We start from the raw sequence: 18,999 nt of genomic DNA on the forward strand, positions 1-18,999 counted from the left end.
TGTTGGTGGGAAAGCAGTAGAAGGTCCACTCCCCAGCACTGCAGTGGTAGAACCCAGATCCTCCGGATCAGCAACATCTCTGTGGCACCAGAGTACGAGTAGCCCGGAGACACCAAGGAGTACGGGTGCGAAGTCTGCGACACAAAGTACTACATTGGGCATATCTGAAAGAAATACCAGGCAGCAGCGTACCATTCTTAGCATGATTAAGCAGGAGGGAAAGTACGAGCGCAACCACCCAATAGCACGTTTATGCTAAGCTTGCTAAAATGTTAGCACTGGACCTTCTCCCATTTTCTTTTGTTGAAGGGATGGGTTTCCTGGAATTTGTGTCAACCCTCTGCCCAAAATGGAATGTTCCCAGCCGCTACTATTTCGCCAGAGTTGCTGTTCCAGCACTACACCACGACGTGCTGGAATTGCTTGGAAAAACCTTGCAGCAGAGTGCAGTGCATAGTATCCACCTGACAACAGACATGTGGAGCAGTAGTCAAGGCACAGATTACATGTGCATCACAGCACACTGGATCTCTTTTTCAGGTGTTAGAGACAAGATATCTACAGGCATTGACATTAATGAGATTTTTAATGATACTCGCAAACATGCAACTGTAGCCATGTTTGCTATGGAGAACTCGCATACTGCTGCAAACATTTTGGATGAGTTCAACAGCAAGGTCTTTGAATGGCTGCGACCAAGAGGCTTCACAATTGGTTTTGTTGCCACCGACAATGGCAGTAATGTAGTTAAGGCCATGGAAGATGGCGGCTATTTCAGGGTCCCGTGTTTGGCACACTGCATCAACATTGTGGTTCAAGACTTTCTGAAAAGTGAAAGCAAAGTCAGCAACTTACTGACCATTTGCAGAAGAATCTGCACGCATTTCAATCATTCTTTTAAAGCCCGGAAGCAGCTACGGGTCATTCAACGTGAGTTTAACATGCCAGTCAAAGCACTCATTCAGGAGGTACCAACACGTTGGAACTCTACGTATTACATGCTCGAACGGCTGTTTGAGCAGTACATACCACTCAATGCATATGTCATGACAAGATCAGGGGATAATGCTGTTAAAGACATGACCGTTGAGATGTGGCAATGGGATCTCATTAAATGCCTGACTGAGATGCTACTTCCTTTTGAGGTCTTCACACGTGCAGTCAGCAGGGAGGACTGTACTATGAGCCAAGCAATCCCACTGTTGTACATACTTGAGCAAGAGCTAACGGAGGTGTATGAAACGTACGAAGGTATGGAAGGAAAACGTGAAGCATTTAATTTTGCGAAGTCCTTAGCATGGCGCTTATCTCAGAATAGAAGGATTCAAAATAAGATTTTGTCACATGAACATTACATTACTGCCACAATTTTGGATCCACGGTACAAATTATTTGTGAATAGTAATGCATTAATTCCTTTTTCTAAAGAGGATGTTTCCAAGTACAAAACTGTAATAGCCAAGGAAGCCACTGATTTCGAAAACGAACGGCTCTCAATTAGAGGCCTGCCAGTACCAGCCCAGGACATTGCAAGTACTACTGAGCATCCTACAGAGTCAAGGTCCTCTTTACAGCATGCGAGCAGTGCGTTTGCTTCCCAGCAGTCACCAACACAAACAATAACACCAACAGGATCTGATTCATCAGACACAAGCAAAAAAATAGCTGCTTGGTTTCTACGGAAAGGGATGGGGAAGTCCGTTGCTGCCGCAAAGCAAAAAGAGGACGAGCAAACCAGAGCACCAATGAACATTGAGCGGATGGTCCAGGCCTATCTGGATGACACAACAGAGGTGTGCATGGAGCAAAGCCCATTGGTGTATTGGTATAGGACAAGAAGCCAATGGCCACTGCTTAGCAGGCTGGCGATAAAGTATCTAGCTTGCCCTGTTGCAAGTGTCTCTTCAGAGCGTGTGTTCAGTGCTGCTGGTGCCATTGTGACTGTGAGAAGGACCAGTCTGTCGCCCAAAAGCGTGGAGCGGTTAACCATGATAAAAATGAACCAGCACTTGATACCACCAGACTACAAAGTCCGTGAATCACAGCTGGAAGAGGAGAGCGAGTCGGAAGAAATAAGTATTGGGTTACAGGACCTACTTCTGTCAGAAGAACCACCAGGGTTTGAGGACGAGCTCCTCTTCCCTGACAACTAGCCCTTGCGGTGCCAAACGTAATCAACATCAACCACAGGTAAGAAGAGAAGTTTCCTGGGAGGTATACTGGAGGAGAGGCTCGTCGTACTAATAGGACAAATATAGCTTTCAGTGAGGGGCACAGCATCTATCTGTTTGCATGTTACACATGTGGTCAGTTAATAAACTATTTCAACCAAACACTGGCCGCTGCCCTGCATCTAGAGTAAACCTTGTGACGTACAACAGTAACCCCACCACAAAACAACATCATAGCATATCTGTAGAAGTTGAAAATAAATAACATTTATTCATGTATAAAAATATTCTCCTATCCCCACCCTAACCCCAACCATAGTCCAAGTCCAAAGAATGTCCCGCAAAAATAACCCCAACACCCAATTCCCACCCACCAACAAAAGTATTCAAAAAAGGGCAAATCAACAGGGTTCATTCCAATTGCCGGGTGTTTGTCCACTAAAATCTTTCTTTCCACGCTCCTCTAATTGGGCCTCCAGCTTGGCCACCCGGAGGAGAAGTTGTTGACGAAATGCACGGCACCTACATTGGCATCCATGCTGTGAGGGGGTGGCAGATGTTGAATGGCGGCGGTGAGCGGCTGCCTGGCCGCGGCGCCGTACTCCTGCAGGTGGAGCCTTGCTGGGGCCAGACACATTGGAAGAGGCAGCCGCCTCCTCCTCCTCCTCCTCCTCAGCCTCAGCCACCAGCTTGCGGTACTCCTCCACAATGGCCTGCAGTTTCCTTTGCCGGGCCCTGGCTGCCAACTCCTTCCGCGATGGTTTTGAGGAAGGAGTATGAGTATCTATAAAAAAAGAAACAGAATTGTAACAGAAACTCTTCATAATTAATTCAACAGTACATTTCGGCATAGTAGCACTACCGAGCGCAGTACATACAATTGGTGTCTACTTTTAGTATCTATCTAATCTGTCCTCCTGCTTCCCCTGCCTGTAGCATTTGTTGAAGTTTTTTCCGGCATTATACTTGCCCTAGTACTGGGTGGCCTTGAGTACACATAAGAAGAACAAAAGTCTTTTTTGTATCCTTTTAGTTTTTCAAAGTAAGACTCTGGTTCCAGTGACAGTCTTCACCTATGATGAATGTACAAATACATTTAGGGGGCATCCACCCATTAAAAGTCAATGTCTATCCTTCCACCTCCTTCCACCCTAGTTAACTTCTTTCCCTTTTTGTTCAACACATCCCTCAGGTCATGTGATCTGACTTTTAGTCTTCTCCAAAAGTTACACAGCTGAGTTGGAGTCTGATGGAAGAGGCCTTGTTTACTCAACGCAAACTGGTAATGCTACAAAGGGTGTGTTCTTCAACCATTGTATTTTGTCCAGTACAACTTCAAATTCATAATTTCCTAATAAGTCTCATAGCACAGTGAGGAAAAAAATGTCCCCCATCCATCTAGTAATGCAAATAAGTTATCAATATAACTTACCACCGCCCACCGCTGAACTTTCCTCCCCCACTGATGCTCCTGCAGGCGCCGCGTCCTCTGTCCCCTCCTGGATGCCAATCTCTTCGCCGCTGGCCCCGTCAGCACTGGTCGTTAGTATTGATTGTGCACCTGTAAAAACAAGTACAGCTTTTTAGATGCCTGCACACCGCCCCCTATTTTACTAGTTGTACTTTTTTCACCAGGAAGGAAGATTGAAAAAACAGTTACGTACAACAACAATCGTTGTGGCAGTGTAACTTGTCCAAATTGCGTCCAATTTACAGCACTCACATTAGACAGAGTTTTGTTTTAATTTATTAGATGGTCCCTAGGGTCATCTAATCTACTCCTACTATAGTCTTTGGAAAGTTAGCCTGAGCCATATAACCATTTTTTGATCCGTGTCTACTGCTTTGCCCATGTTACCTTGCAGCTTGTTGCACGGTAAGAAAGACACCATTGAGGGCACATGATGAGTCTGGCATACAATTGACAAACCAGTATTGTTAGTCCATAATGTTGCACTTGTTGCCATGTGATGATGACTGCTAAAAACTGGCATAGTTGTATTCACTGTCTAACGTGCAACATTTTTCTCATAGGCAGATAAGAAGAGAAGATCGCCTTCTACGAAACAAGGGATTTGCAGAGCTTTCGAAAGATGTCTCCCACAATTCACACATTACTCTATCGTGCACTAGATGTACAAAATGTACAGTATTTTATCTTCTTCATTTTGCATGGTGGAGCAGGATGTTTCTCATTGAAATACTTCCAGGTTTCAACATTACAAAGCTTGTTAATTATTACAAAAAATAAAGTTTTTGAACTTGCACGTAGACTCTGTGGTATATTTTCAGTGTCTGGGGTGCTGGGGACTGAAACGAGTGAGTGAGCGAAAGGGTCTTCTACTCTTCTTCTTCTGTTGTGGCGTGGGTTGTGTATTAACATTGGGTATATCTAACTATCTTCGTGTGGGGGTCGGGAGTGGGACAATTGGCTATGACCGAGACACTTAGGTAGGTAGACTAGATGGTCATTGGATTATGGGTTCTTCTGACTGAGTTCTTCTGTGACCAGGGTGTAAGGTCCAACCTCCCTATCACCAACATCAACAACATCCTATTTTCTTCTTGTACATAGTTGTGTATGTGCAGAGAGAGAATAATAATAACCACAACAGAAGTAGAAGTATACTAACTGAACAAAAATTAGTAGGTAAACATCTGGTTGTGCATTTTTGTTGGTGGGAATTGAGAGACTGGAGATTACAGAGGACAACGCAAAAGACAGGAGTGGACCCAATGGCTACAGCTATTCTATCATTCAAAAGAATACCGGTCCTTAACTAAAGAGTGGCCAACAGGGCAAGCTTAGCTACACACAGTCTAATAGTAGTAGCACAGAGACTCTAGGGGCAGAGGCAGTTTGAAGGAACTGAAAGTCAGGGATGGCATTGGATAGTTACGCAAAATTTGGAAAACAAATGTAAGACCAAAGAAGGTTTTGCTAACATTGAATTACGAAGGAGCATTCATAGGTTCAAAAAAATAAGGTGCGTTAAAAAGTTAGGGAAATATAATTGTTAATAATATAAGCACTGTAGGACTTACTGGGGCCAGCAGCAGGATCCGCGGTAGAGGAGCGCGCCTCCTGTGGTTGTCCCGCCAACTCGGACCCCGTCTTCTTCTTGCCCTTCGGTGGTGCTGACCATGTAAGAAATAATAAAGAAAGAAAAACATTAAGTGCTGTGAAACAAAGACCTCATTCAAACATCCTCTCAAACATTTTAGGAAACAACAATTCCAATAAAATTGACTTCGAAGTGATGACTACTGGCTTGCAAGATCCACAGACCGTCTACTTATAGAACACTAATCAAATGTGCCATAAACATTCTGATTGCAGAATACTAACGAAGTCAGTACCACCTGACCTACACCACCTATTCAATAATGCAGATGGGCCAATTGGTCAGTACGTTGGCATTTCAATTTTATTTTTACCCGCAAACATTACTTATTCATCAAAGAATTCTACACAATACTTGTACTACTATAATATATATTAAATTATTAATATTACTAGATACTCACCAAGCCCCACGACTTCAACACCTATCAGGTCCAACAGGTCCTGCTCCCTGTCTAGGATGTCTGCCCACCGGTGGGCCAGCTGCTGGTGGGTGCGCCGGATTCCTGAGCGACGGTAGACTGCCCGGCGCACCTTCGCCCACCGCCGGTGACGCTCCTCTGGCAGGTAACCAGACCCTGGCCTGCCGCCTGCTGCCAAGGTCAAGGGGAGGTGGCGCTGCATGAAAAAAACAAGGGCGGCCACCTCCGCCTCCCCGAAAAGATTCCGGGCCTTCACCCCTGATGGGCGCATTCTGCCGCAAGGCAGCCGGCTCTTGGGCGCAGGCGCCTTGCCCTTCGAGCCGGTTCTGCTGCTCCCCTTTGCCATGGTTCTGGGGTGGAGGTGGAGGTTGAAAAGAAAGTTAGGGGGGAGCAGTAGGAGCTTAAATAAAGGAATAAAATAAAACAGTAAAAAAGCTAAAAAAAGGTGGAAAAGTAGAAATAAAATGAAAAATATAAACTTAGGGACAGAGAGAGATAGATGATAAGTAAAAAAAGTAAGAAAAACTGTGAAAAGAGGTAAGGATTGAAGAGATATAAGGTGGATAGAAAACTAGGCCCAGAACCATAGCATAGAGTGTGAAAACCAAGATGGCCCCGCCCATCGCGACCACGTGGGTAAGTTCGCGCGAGATTTCACGCGAACACGCACTTTGTCAGTGCAAACAAGTTGTTGTGTTCCCGAACAAGACGTGCACCGCGCGAACGCGTTATTCGCGACCCGGAAGAGGAAATAGGGGGCGCGGGCGGGCGGGACAATTGAAAAAACAAGATGGCCGCGCCCATAGCCCAACCACAAGGGTAAGGTCGCACGCTACAATTCCCCGAACACGCAGACAGCGCCCCGACCACGCACTACGCGCTCCCGAGCAAGAAAACGGCTCGCGAACGGGACCAGCAGGCTACTACGCCTGCTCGCGAAGCTAAGCGAAGCTCGCGTAGTGCGAGAACGTCTTCGCGTAGCTTCGCGTAGCGCGACTACGCGCACTACGCCCACCCCTACATTTTAGGGGATTATTGTTTTTTGAAGTTCCATTATTTCTTCTCCTGAATGTATCATTGTGTAATTGTGTCCAGTACATTTGTCCCCCACCCTGCGCCCAGAGTCGGTACCTGTGTCACGTGTGGTCAGGTTGAGGAATCAGGGGTGGTAGAAACTGCCTTACCAGTCCGAAGGGAGGGTTGTGTGTGGATGAATGTTGTGTGGCACTAGACAAGTGAGTGTGAGTTCTCTGGGGTAGAGAGCTTGCTGAATCCTTTGTGAATTGTGCACTCCTGTGTTAAGCTCAGACCCCTAGGTTCCCTGTGTAATCTTTTCTCTAGAATGTCCGCCAGAATGGAGCCTGCTTTTGATTTCTGTGATCTGTTTAGATACAGTATGGGAGAGTTGGTAAGGTTCTGTGAAGAGAGAGACATAGGGGTGGATGAGTCAGACACTTAGTCCGAACTTAGGAGCAGCCTGATCCTGTGGCAAAAGGGTCAGTGGGATCATGAGCACAGTGAGGAGAGGGCCCGGGTCTCACACCATGAGGGTGGTGGGTCTGAGGGGAGCCCTGAAAAGTCTGAGGAGGAGGAAGAAAATGATAGCACAGGGACGCCAGCAGATAGTGAGGACCGCATAGATAGGGAGTCCCTTGCTGGGTCCAGCGTAGGAGGCCTCTCCTCTTCCCTTTTCCTGTCCCCAGAGGAGTGGGAAGATAGGAGGAGAGAAAGGGAGCACCAGCTGGCTTTAGAAAAGCTCAGGTTAGAGCATGCCCAGGCTATGGCACAGCTGGGCATTAGAAAGCAACAGCTAGAGACTCAGAGGGTCTTAGTGCAAGAAAGGATAGAGGAGGCTGAGAGGGCCTTCACCAGAGAGAAATTACCTCTGGAGGGTAGACTATCCCCTGCGCGCAGTTTTAATTGTCTGGATTCCCCAGGGCGGGTTGAGTCCAGTGGTGGCAGCTATTTTAAATCTCAGTGTAGAAAGTCCCACTCCCAGTTCCCCAAGTATGGTACCTGTTTCCCGAGAAGAGGAGTATCGGTTGAAGTTCAGGAACCTTAGGAGACTGTCTCACCAGTCTTGGGAAGAGTTTGAGGATGAATGTAATGCGACACTGATTGATTGGGTGCAAGTTCGCACGGAAGAAGATTTTGATGTATTGCACGGAATGATTATCAAAGAGCAGTTGCTCAGTGTTTGTTGTCCAGAGTTGCGCCAACACCTGTTGGAATATGGGTCTCCTTCTTCAGAGCAGCTTGCCGCGGAAGCAGACCGCTGGGAAGGGGCCAGAGGTTCTTTAGAGTCATTAGGGAGTGATTCCAAAAGTAGTGGTTCAGGTATCTTCCAGCCCAGCGTGGTGGAGGAGGCTCAGTGTAGCCCAGCTAGGTTCCAGGATAGCGAGGAGGGTGTAGGGGCTTACTGCCTGGCTCAGTGGAGCAGGAGTAAGTGGGTGACCGAGGGTCCCCAGATGCACAAAGCCCTGCCTCAGGACTTGGATGGTTTCTTTAGGGAACACCAGGTTGGGGACCTAGGCTGTCCTGTTACTCCATTTGAGGAGGATCTCCTAGTGAATAGAGGACATGGAGCATCTGTAACCAGAGCTCCTGTGGTTCTAGTGTCCGGCAGTGCTACTCCAGTTGGGAGGGCACAGGAGTCCGAAGTGAGGAGTGATTGGGGGAGTTCCCCAGTGGAAGGACCAGTGGGTCAGGGACTACCCAGTTGGGCTAGGTTCCCGTGTAGTGACCATGGTGACACCACTTCTGGTCTGGGGGATCTTCGCGCCTTGTCAGGTGGACAGGGGATGGGAGATCTGCGCCAGACAGACAGTCACACGACACATGAGTCATGTGTCAGCCTCAGGGGGATGGCGTGTGAATCCCCAGAAGTCCTGGAGTGCCAGGCAACTATTCCACCAAAGGTTTTAGACCAGAGGTTGGGAAACCAGGTTCAGGGTCAGCCTGACCTGAAGGGTAGGACGACTGTAACTAGTGTCCTGACCGGTTCTTCTTCCAGAGGAACCTCTCCAGTTGGGAGAGGGCAGACCTCTGGAAGGGGGTGCAGAGGGTGGGAGAGCCCACCTCTGACCCAGGTGCAACCTGAGGGGTTAAACCCTAGGTTGGGTGAGTGGCGTTCTAGGTGTACCCCTCATCGGAGGCAGAGGAACCCTAGAAGGAGAGGTAGGGGGAGGAGAGCCTTCCCTGAGACTCCTGGTCCGCCTGAGGTTGTAGACCTTAGGCTGGAGAACCAGTGGCAGTCTAGTCCTGTCTTGCAGACAGGAAGAGTGGAGAATGGCTTCTATGTGCCAGGGGTTACTACCCCCGGCTCTGCGAATAGGCAAGGACCTGTGGCACCTGGGTGGCCCAGGGCCTGGTCCTGGCCGCGGACAGCTCGGGAGTACCAGTGGGGTTGCCCAGTTGGTCCAGACAGTGTGGTGAGAAGGAATCCCATGGGTTCACCGTGGCGTAGAACAGGAGGGTGTCCCTGCAGTTGCGGGCCCGTGTCCGTGTTCTATCACCCCAAGCAGGGAAGTCCATCACGGTGGTGATTGGTCTCCCCTGCGTTTTGGCTGGAAGGGGGTTGTGTTGGACTTGGCCCTTCTGGCAGGTTCACCCCTAAACTTTTTGCTTTTAATGGTGACCTGGTGATGGTGATTTTTGGGTTCTGCTGTCAGAGAGCGTACCTGAATTCCTTTGAATCCGTGGGAGCAGATGACCAGAAGGTTCTTGCTAGGTGAGAATTTCCCAACTCCCCTACACCCCTGTACCCAGAGAACTCTGAGCCCAGGAATGAAAGGGAAAGGGGAAGTGGATAACAAACAGAGAGACTGCCACACATATAATCTTCCTACTGTTCGTTCAGGAAGATCATCTCCTGTAAAAGTAAGCAAAACATTACTACAGTTCCCCACTATATTATGGCACTATCTCCTACTCACTATTAATACACTACTTTCAAGTACCTGAATGTGTGCGGACTTTAGCCCCTCTCTATAAATGAATCTGGAAAGTGGAAGTCCAGATAGAAGCATTAAATCCAGTTTAGAGTTGAGTTTTGACAGTTCTTGTAGTATGAACGTCTGCTGCTAAATTCACAGTTGGTATAATACTGTATAATTAATATGCATATGAGAATATACACTACTATACTTGAAGTCATCTAGGCTCAGGAAGGATGAAGACCAATTGCTGCTTGATCATACTCCACAATTGAGTCTCTAGCTCTCGAAAGTATAGTATTACTCAAATGCTGTTTATAGTCTGCCCAAGGCTGATAGCGAATACACATACGCTATAGTTCTTCTTACTCAGACGAAATTCAAATTCAAATGCAGGTACTGAGTGTTTAGGAGAACACTCGCTATGAAGCTTCACAGGAGAATACTGGATTCAGAACTGGAACTGAGTAGGGCTCATAATCTTACCTCACTCTAGTAGACTTTGACACCCACACAAAGAAGAAGAGTCCTACCAGGAGAGTGAGGCAAGAATACTGAGCAGCCGCTGAAGAGCGAAAATCAGGAACTGGAACGGAAAAGCACTAACAGACTAACTGAAGTTAGCGCTAGGTAATACTCAGGGACAAGGGCTTGCTCAACTTAAAATTGAACGGACTGGATTTACTCGAAAAGACGCGCTAACACAGAAGCGTCTTATCCTCAGGAATATGACCGTTGAAGTGCGCAGAGCAAAAGGCTCGAGCGCACAAAATGGCCGCCCCAGAAAGACTAGAACGTTAAAGCAACTAGTCAGTGGCACAATCAGGAAATGTCTTTTTGCCTCTAGATTGCGCTACTCGTTGCCTCCAAAAACAGACAGAAAGCGTGTGATTGGAACCTGTCTTGATCTTATAACGAACTCTTGGTGTAGAATTCTCCACCACCCGCAGGGACCTGACAGTACCCCCCACCAAAGCCCCTCTCTAGGCTTTTGAGGATATGTCTTGTGAAAATCAGCTACCAGCCGCGGGGCGTGAACATTCTTACTAGGCTCCCATGATCGGTCTTCAGGACCGAAACCCTTCCAATCTACTAGGTAGAACAAGGTGTTTCTTCTTATTTTAGAGTCCAGAATTCTCTTAACCTCAAACTCCTCTGCGGATTGGACTTGAACTGGAGCTGGGGGATGAGAACGTTGAAAATTTGGAGGATTGAGTTTAATCAAAGAAACATGGAAAGTAGGATGAATCTTCATAGACTTGGGAAGAGCCAACCTAACACTAACAGGATTGACCATGTCCACTACTGGATAGGGACCCACAAATCGAGGCTGAAACTTTCTGTTCCCTATCAACCGCATTTGGCGAGTGGAAACCCAAACCAAATCCCCTGCCTCAAATTCTGGACTCTCCCTTCGTTTCTTGTCTGCCTGCTTTTTATAGTTCTGTTTTGCCTTGGCTATATTCTCAGATGCTGACTGAAAAGCCTTATGTAAGTCTTGAATTACCTCTTCTGCTGCAGGGACCTCTACTTCTACTCTACCCACTAACATATTTGGATGTCTACCTGAATTAAGGAAAAATGGGGAGTAGCCGGTGGCAGAATGGACTGAATTATTGTAAGCAAACTCCGCAGTACTCAATAGAGAGGGCCATTCTCCCTCTTGATCCATCAAATACAAACGCAGGTACTGTTCCAAATCCTGGTTCACCCTCTCCGTCTGTCCATCCGTCTCTGGATGGAAGCTGGTGGACAGACGAGAATCCACCCACAGACCTCTCAAAAAAGATCTCCAAAATCGAGAAACAAACTGGGGACCTCGATCGGAGATCACGATCTTAGGGATTCCATGCAATCGCACAATATGTTGAACCAACAAGTCTGCCAATTGAGAAGCTGTTGGGAGGCCTTTTAGGGGAACAAAGTGACTCATTTTTGTGAACTGATCCACCACCACCCAAATTACAGAATAACCTTGACTAGAGGGTAACTCTACAATAAAATCCATGGAAATGGTATGCCAAGGAGAAGGCGCTACGGGCAAAGGCCTAAGTAACCCTTGGGGTGGCTGTCTAGAACTCTTCCCCTTAATACACTGTTCACAAGTGGCGATGTGCTGCCTAACCTGTGTTTCCATGCCTGGCCAAAAATAAATCCTCTTCACCAGCTCCAACGTCTTGACTGCTCCTTTATGACCGGCCAATGGATGATCATGAAACTGTTGGATGATTACTGACTGTAATTCTTCAACTGGAACAAACAGTTTCCCTTGCAAGTATGGTTTCCCATCCTTTAGTTCTCTTTCAGGACCTTCGGAAATCCAATTCTTGAATTTTTCCCCTTGGAAGGCTTCACGCACCCGCTTTTCCAACTCATCCTCCCCAATAGCAGCTACAATCTTATTCTGTGGAATGATATAGCCTTCCTCCATCTTGTCTGTAACATCTCCCAGGCTTAGGCGAGAAAGGGCATCAGCTTTCCCATTAGCCGATCCAGGTTTGTATGTCAAAACAAAGTCATAGTCCGCGAAGAAAAGGGACCATCTCAACTGACGAGGGGAGAGGGTTCTGACAGACTTTAAGAACTGCAGATTGCGATGATCTGTGAACACTGTGATGACATGTTGAGCTCCAAGCAGATAATGCCTCCAGACCTTAAAAGCTTCTTTGACTGCCAGAAGTTCTTTGTCTGAAATGGGGTAATTTATTTCAGCAGTCGAAAGCTTCCGAGAATGATAGGCCACAGGATGTAATTGTCCCGTTTGTTTCTGTCGCTGAGATAGAATGCCTCCAATTGCAAAATTGGAAGCGTCCGCTTCCACAAAAAAAGGTTCCTTCAAATCGGGGTGTTGCAAAATGGGTGCAGATACAAAAGCTTCTTTTAGCTGTTGAAAGGCCTCTTCAGGTTCTTTTCCCCAGACAAAACGCTCATTCTTCTTTAGAAGTCGAGTAATTGGGCTGACCTTCTCAGAGAAATTCTGAATAAACCGCTGATAAAAATTGTCGAATCCCAAAAAACTCTGTATTTCCTTGATGGAGCGGGGGGCAGGCCAGGACCTTATGGCTTCCAGTTTAGAATTATCCATGTTGACACCTTCGGAAGAAAGGATGAAACCCAAAAATTCCACCTTGGCTGAATGAAAGACACATTTCTCCAATTTCACATACAGCTGGTTTTTAAGCAGGCGTTCTAAAATGACACGAACATGTTGAACATGTTCTTCCATGTTGTTTGAAAAAATGAGAATGTCATCAATATAGACAACGGCAAAGCGATCCAAAAAATCTCTTAGAAGGTCATTTACAAAATGCTGAAAGGCTGCTGGAGCGTTGCATAACCCAAAAGGCATGACCTGATACTCAAACAGACCCAATCGTGTGCGAAATGCCGTCTTCCATTCCTCACCCTCCGCCATTCGCACCAAATGGTACGCTCCCCTCAAATCCAATTTCGTGTAGATTCTTGCACTCTTAACTTGATCTAGGAGCTCCGAAATGAGAGGCAAAGGATAACGGTTCTTTTTGGTGACCAGGTTTAACGCACGATAGTCTATGCAAGTTCTCAAGGTCCCATCTTTCTTAGGAATGAAAAAGAGGGGGGAAGAAACTGGCGACTGAGAGGGTCGGATGAATCCACTCTCTAAATTCTGTTCAATATACTCTTTAAGATGCTGGTTCTCGGGTTCCGATAGTGCATAGATGCGACTACATGGTAAAGTAGCTCCAGGCTCCAACTCGATACGACAATCATATTCCCGATGAGGAGGTAATCTTTTGGCTTCTTTTTCATTGAATTTACAAAAGGGGGTGGTGATGAACAGAGTGTCTGAATTGAGCAGACCACTCTTACCCAGTCCAAAGATCAGGGCTTGATCCATCACCGTTATTTATCTCACTGCCCCATCCCAGCTCAGAATCTGGCTATATGCAAATCAGTCTGTCCCTGGCCCAGTGCATCATGGGAACAGGGCAGACTAAACTACCAAGCCAATTCTTTACCAGAAAGGAGACAAGCTACCGGGGACCGGTTTCTGGCATATCAGCCTCTTCGGCCCGGCTTGCTTGAATCCTGATGGAGCAGTGAGAAAGGGACTCATGTCTGAGTATACCCTGCCACACCTATAGTGGCCAAAATCGATTTACAAAAGGGGGTGGTGATGAACAGAGTGTCTGAATTGAGCAGACCACTCTTACCCAGTCCAAAGATCAGGGCTTGATCCATCACCGTTATTTATCTCACTGCCCCATCCCAGCTCAGAATCTGGCTATATGCAAATCAGTCTGTCCCTGGCCCAGTGCATCATGGGAACAGGGCAGACTAAACTACCAAGCCAATTCTTTACCAGAAAGGAGACAAGCTACCGGGGACCGGTTTCTGGCATTTCAGCCTCTTCGGCCCGGCTTGCTTGAATCCTGATGGAGCAGTGAGAAAGGGACTCATGTCTGAGTATACCCTGCCACACCTATAGTGGCCAAAATCGATTTACAAAAGGGGATTCAAGCAAACCGGGCCGAAGACGGCTGTAATGCCAGAAACCGGTCCCCGGGAGCTTGTTTCCTTCCCAGTGTAAGAATTGGTTTTGTAGTTTGGTTTGCCCTGTTCCCATCATGCACTGGGACAGGAACAGACTAATTTGCATACAGCCAGGTTCTGAAACTGGGATGGTGCAGTGAGCTAAAAAACGGTGTTGGATCTAGCCCTGATCTCTTGACTGGGTGAGAGCTTTCTGCTTAATTCAGAGACTCTGTCCCTCACCACCCCTTGTTGTAAATATTTTTGTCCACCCTAAGCGTGGAAGGGTATTCTCAGATGTGAGACCCTTGCTCATTGCACCATCAGGATTCAAGCAAACCGGGCCGAAGACGGCTGTAATGCCAGAAACCGGTCCCCGGGAGCTTGTTTCCTTCCCAGTGTAAGAATTGGTTTTGTAGTTTGGTTTGCCCTGTTCCCATCATGCACTGGGACAGGAACAGACTAATTTGCATACAGCCAGGTTCTGAAACTGGGATGGTGCAGTGAGCTAAAAAACGGTGTTGGATCTAGCCCTGATCTCTTGACTGGGTGAGAGCTTTCTGCTTAATTCAGAGACTCTGTCCCTCACCACCCCTTGTTGTAAATATTTTTGTCCACCCTAAGCGTGGAAGGGTATTCTCAGATGTGAGACCCTTGCTCATTGCACCATCAGGATTCAAGCAAACCGGGCCGAAGACGGCTGTAATGCCAGAAACCGGTCCCCGGGAGCTTGTTTCCTTCCCAGTGTAAGAATTGGTTTTGTAGTTTGGTTTGCCCTGTTCCCATCATGCACTGGGACAGGAACAGACTAATTTGCATACAGCCAGGTTCTGAAACTGGGATGGTGCAGTGAGCTAAAAAACGGTGTTGGATCTAGCCCTGATCTCTTGACTGGGTGAGAGCTTTCTGCTTAATTCAGAGACTCTGTCCCTCACCACCCCTTGTTGTAAATATTTTTGTCCACCCTAAGCGTGGAAGGGTATTCTCAGATGTGAGACCCTTGCTCATTGCACCATCAGGATTCAAGCAAACCGGGCCGAAGACGGCTGTAATGCCAGAAACCGGTCCCCGGGAGCTTGTTTCCTTCCCAGTGTAAGAATTGGTTTTGTAGTTTGGTTTGCCCTGTTCCCATCATGCACTGGGACAGGAACAGACTAATTTGCATACAGCCAGGTTCTGAAACTGGGATGGTGCAGTGAGCTAAAAAACGGTGTTGGATCTAGCCCTGATCTCTTGACTGGGTGAGAGCTTTCTGCTTAATTCAGAGACTCTGTCCCTCACCACCCCTTGTTGTAAATATTTTTGTCCACCCTAAGCGTGGAAGGGTATTCTCAGATGTGAGACCCTTGCTCATTGCACCATCAGGATTCAAGCAAACCGGGCCGAAGACGGCTGTAATGCCAGAAACCGGTCCCCGGGAGCTTGTTTCCTTCCCAGTGTAAGAATTGGTTTTGTAGTTTGGTTTGCCCTGTTCCCATCATGCACTGGGACAGGAACAGACTAATTTGCATACAGCCAGGTTCTGAAACTGGGATGGTGCAGTGAGCTAAAAAACGGTGTTGGATCTAGCCCTGATCTCTTGACTGGGTGAGAGCTTTCTGCTTAATTCAGAGACTCTGTCCCTCACCACCCCTTGTTGTAAATATTTTTGTCCACCCTAAGCGTGGAAGGGTATTCTCAGATGTGAGACCCTTGCTCATTGCACCATCAGGATTCAAGCAAACCGGGCCGAAGACGGCTGTAATGCCAGAAACCGGTCCCCGGGAGCTTGTTTCCTTCCCAGTGTAAGAATTGGTTTTGTAGTTTGGTTTGCCCTGTTCCCATCATGCACTGGGACAGGAACAGACTAATTTGCATACAGCCAGGTTCTGAAACTGGGATGGTGCAGTGAGCTAAAAAACGGTGTTGGATCTAGCCCTGATCTCTTGACTGGGTGAGAGCTTTCTGCTTAATTCAGAGACTCTGTCCCTCACCACCCCTTGTTGTAAATATTTTTGTCCACCCTAAGCGTGGAAGGGTATTCTCAGATGTGAGACCCTTGCTCATTGCACCATCAGGATTCAAGCAAACCGGGCCGAAGACGGCTGTAATGCCAGAAACCGGTCCCCGGGAGCTTGTTTCCTTCCCAGTGTAAGAATTGGTTTTGTAGTTTGGTTTGCCCTGTTCCCATCATGCACTGGGACAGGAACAGACTAATTTGCATACAGCCAGGTTCTGAAACTGGGATGGTGCAGTGAGCTAAAAAACGGTGTTGGATCTAGCCCTGATCTCTTGACTGGGTGAGAGCTTTCTGCTTAATTCAGAGACTCTGTCCCTCACCACCCCTTGTTGTAAATATTTTTGTCCACCCTAAGCGTGGAAGGGTATTCTCAGATGTGAGACCCTTGCTCATTGCACCATCAGGATTCAAGCAAACCGGGCCGAAGACGGCTGTAATGCCAGAAACCGGTCCCCGGGAGCTTGTTTCCTTCCCAGTGTAAGAATTGGTTTTGTAGTTTGGTTTGCCCTGTTCCCATCATGCACTGGGACAGGAACAGACTAATTTGCATACAGCCAGGTTCTGAAACTGGGATGGTGCAGTGAGCTAAAAAACGGTGTTGGATCTAGCCCTGATCTCTTGACTGGGTGAGAGCTTTCTGCTTAATTCAGAGACTCTGTCCCTCACCACCCCTTGTTGTAAATATTTTTGTCCACCCTAAGCGTGGAAGGGTATTCTCAGATGTGAGACCCTTGCTCATTGCACCATCAGGATTCAAGCAAACCGGGCCGAAGACGGCTGTAATGCCAGAAACCGGTCCCCGGGAGCTTGTTTCCTTCCCAGTGTAAGAATTGGTTTTGTAGTTTGGTTTGCCCTGTTCCCATCATGCACTGGGACAGGAACAGACTAATTTGCATACAGCCAGGTTCTGAAACTGGGATGGTGCAGTGAGCTAAAAAACGGTGTTGGATCTAGCCCTGATCTCTTGACTGGGTGAGAGCTTTCTGCTTAATTCAGAGACTCTGTCCCTCACCACCCCTTGTTGTAAATATTCTTTTTCATTGAAGACCTCCTTCAAATCGAGATAAACTTCAGGAATCTCTGGAACTTCCACAACGCAAACCATGGGCATTTGATTTGCCAAATGAGAAGACATTGTCGTCGGCGAAGCCTCTGCAGGTGGATGAAAACAATGTTCGGTACAAAATTCGGAAGTCATCTCCACAGTACGTTTTGCCCAATCGATCCTTGGGTTATGCTCGGTGAGCCAGGGCAGCCCCAAAATCATTTGAAACTGTGGAGCGTCAATGAGGTTAAAACTGATAAAACTCCGATGTTCCTCTGGACCAACAACAGTAATAACCTCGGTATCAAAAACTATTGGGCCAGAAGATAACTCAGTTCCATCCACTGCTCGCACCGGTTCGGGCTTTAGCTTCTTTTCAAACTGGATTCCCACCAGTTTAGCAAATTGAAGATCACAAAAGTTTCCAGTGGCACCAGAATCCAACATTATAGATACCTTTTCCTTCCGACCCTTACCGAACCATACTGTACATGCCAAGATCAAATGTGGAGCCACAGCCTGCCATTCATTTGCTAGTAACTGAGTCTTGGGAGTTGTCTCAGGGGCTGCTCCCACCAGTGCAACTCCGTCTACTGGTGGAGCTTGTCTTTTACCCATGAATTGGTCTTTGGTTTCTTCGAGCATTCTTTGACAAAGTGACCTGACTGACCACAGTACATGCATAATTTTCCTAGGCGTCGCTTTTCTCTCTCCTCCTGAGACAAAGGGCCACGAACCGCACCAATCTGCATGGGTTCCTCACTGGTATGAACTTCGCTATTCTTAATGGGCTCTGAGCGAACTCGATCGAAACGTGGTGGAAAGGGTTTGACATCTCTTCGTTTCTCACTCCGACGTTCCGCTTGCCTTTGATCAATTTGAAGGACCAAGTCGATTAATTCAGAGACATCAGTAGGTCTTCTAGGAATTTGGGACAACCCATCCTTTAACTCATCCCTTAGGCCTCTGTAGAAAATTGCCGCTCTTTTTGCTGCAGGCCAATTAGTTTCCACAATTAGCTTGTTGTATTGTGCCAAATACGCAACTAGTTCTCTGTTTCCCTGTTTTAGATCCAATAGCTCATTATCAGTGGTCTGAGATATTGTACGACGATCAAAGATTCGAAGAAACTCCGCCTTGAAATCTTCAAATTTATACAACACCGGATCATTAGAGGAGACCAAAGGCATAGACCACGCTGCAGCGTCACCACTAAGATAGGACAGCACAAACGCCACTTTAGACTGATCCTATTTAAATAAAATGGGCTTACAGAGGAAATGCAGGGAACACTGGGTCAAAAAGATTTGAGCCTTATGCGGATCTCCTTGAAATCTTTCGGGGGGGGCCAAAGGTATGGTAGGGGACATTGCATGGACAACTTGCGTAGTTAACGCAGATGAGGACGAAGAGGTAGGAGCAAAAGTGGGAGCCTTAAGCCCTCCGAAATTAGGACTGGGGCTCACAGAAAGTTCTTCTACCCGCTGCCTAAGGTAACTAGCCTCCTGATTGGACTTCCTAACCTCCTCCCTGGTTTCACTAAGCTGCTTTTGCAAATCCTCTAGAATAGTTGCCAAAGCCTTCACATCTAAGCCTTCTGCCATTCTGCCCAGACGGAAAGAAATGTTCCGGCACTTCAATCTGTCAGAGAGCATACCTGAATTCCTTTGAATCCGTGGGAGCAGATGACCAGAAGGTTCTTGCTAGGTGAGAATTTCCCAACTCCCCTACACCCCTGTACCCAGAGAACTCTGAGCCCAGGAATGAAAGGGAAAAGGGGAAGTGGATAAC

The 18,999-nt window shown here is 47.2% G+C and overlaps 2 protein-coding genes across 2 annotated transcripts in view; both read left to right on the forward strand.

Moving 5' to 3' along the window:
- Positions 1-18,999, forward strand: part of LOC147693184 (NACHT, LRR and PYD domains-containing protein 3-like) — a 330,570-nt gene that overhangs the window by 292,065 nt on the left and 19,506 nt on the right. The window lies entirely within an intron of this gene.
- LOC147693190 (zinc finger BED domain-containing protein 6-like) lies at positions 756-2,153 on the forward strand. The gene has a single exon (XM_086933617.1). The coding sequence runs from the start codon at positions 756-758 to the stop codon at positions 2,151-2,153; it is 1,398 nt and encodes a 465-aa protein (XP_086789743.1).

The sequence above is a fragment of the Lissotriton vulgaris genome, chromosome 8 (genome assembly GCF_964263255.1).
Source record: "Lissotriton vulgaris chromosome 8, aLisVul1.2, whole genome shotgun sequence".
NCBI lineage: Eukaryota > Metazoa > Chordata > Amphibia > Caudata > Salamandridae > Lissotriton > Lissotriton vulgaris.

What these genes read in the sequence shown, in the direction of transcription:
- LOC147693190 (XM_086933617.1), top strand. Translation starts at nt 756, where the DNA reads ATGGAAGATGGCGGCTATTTCAGGGTCCCGTGTTTGGCACACTGCATC.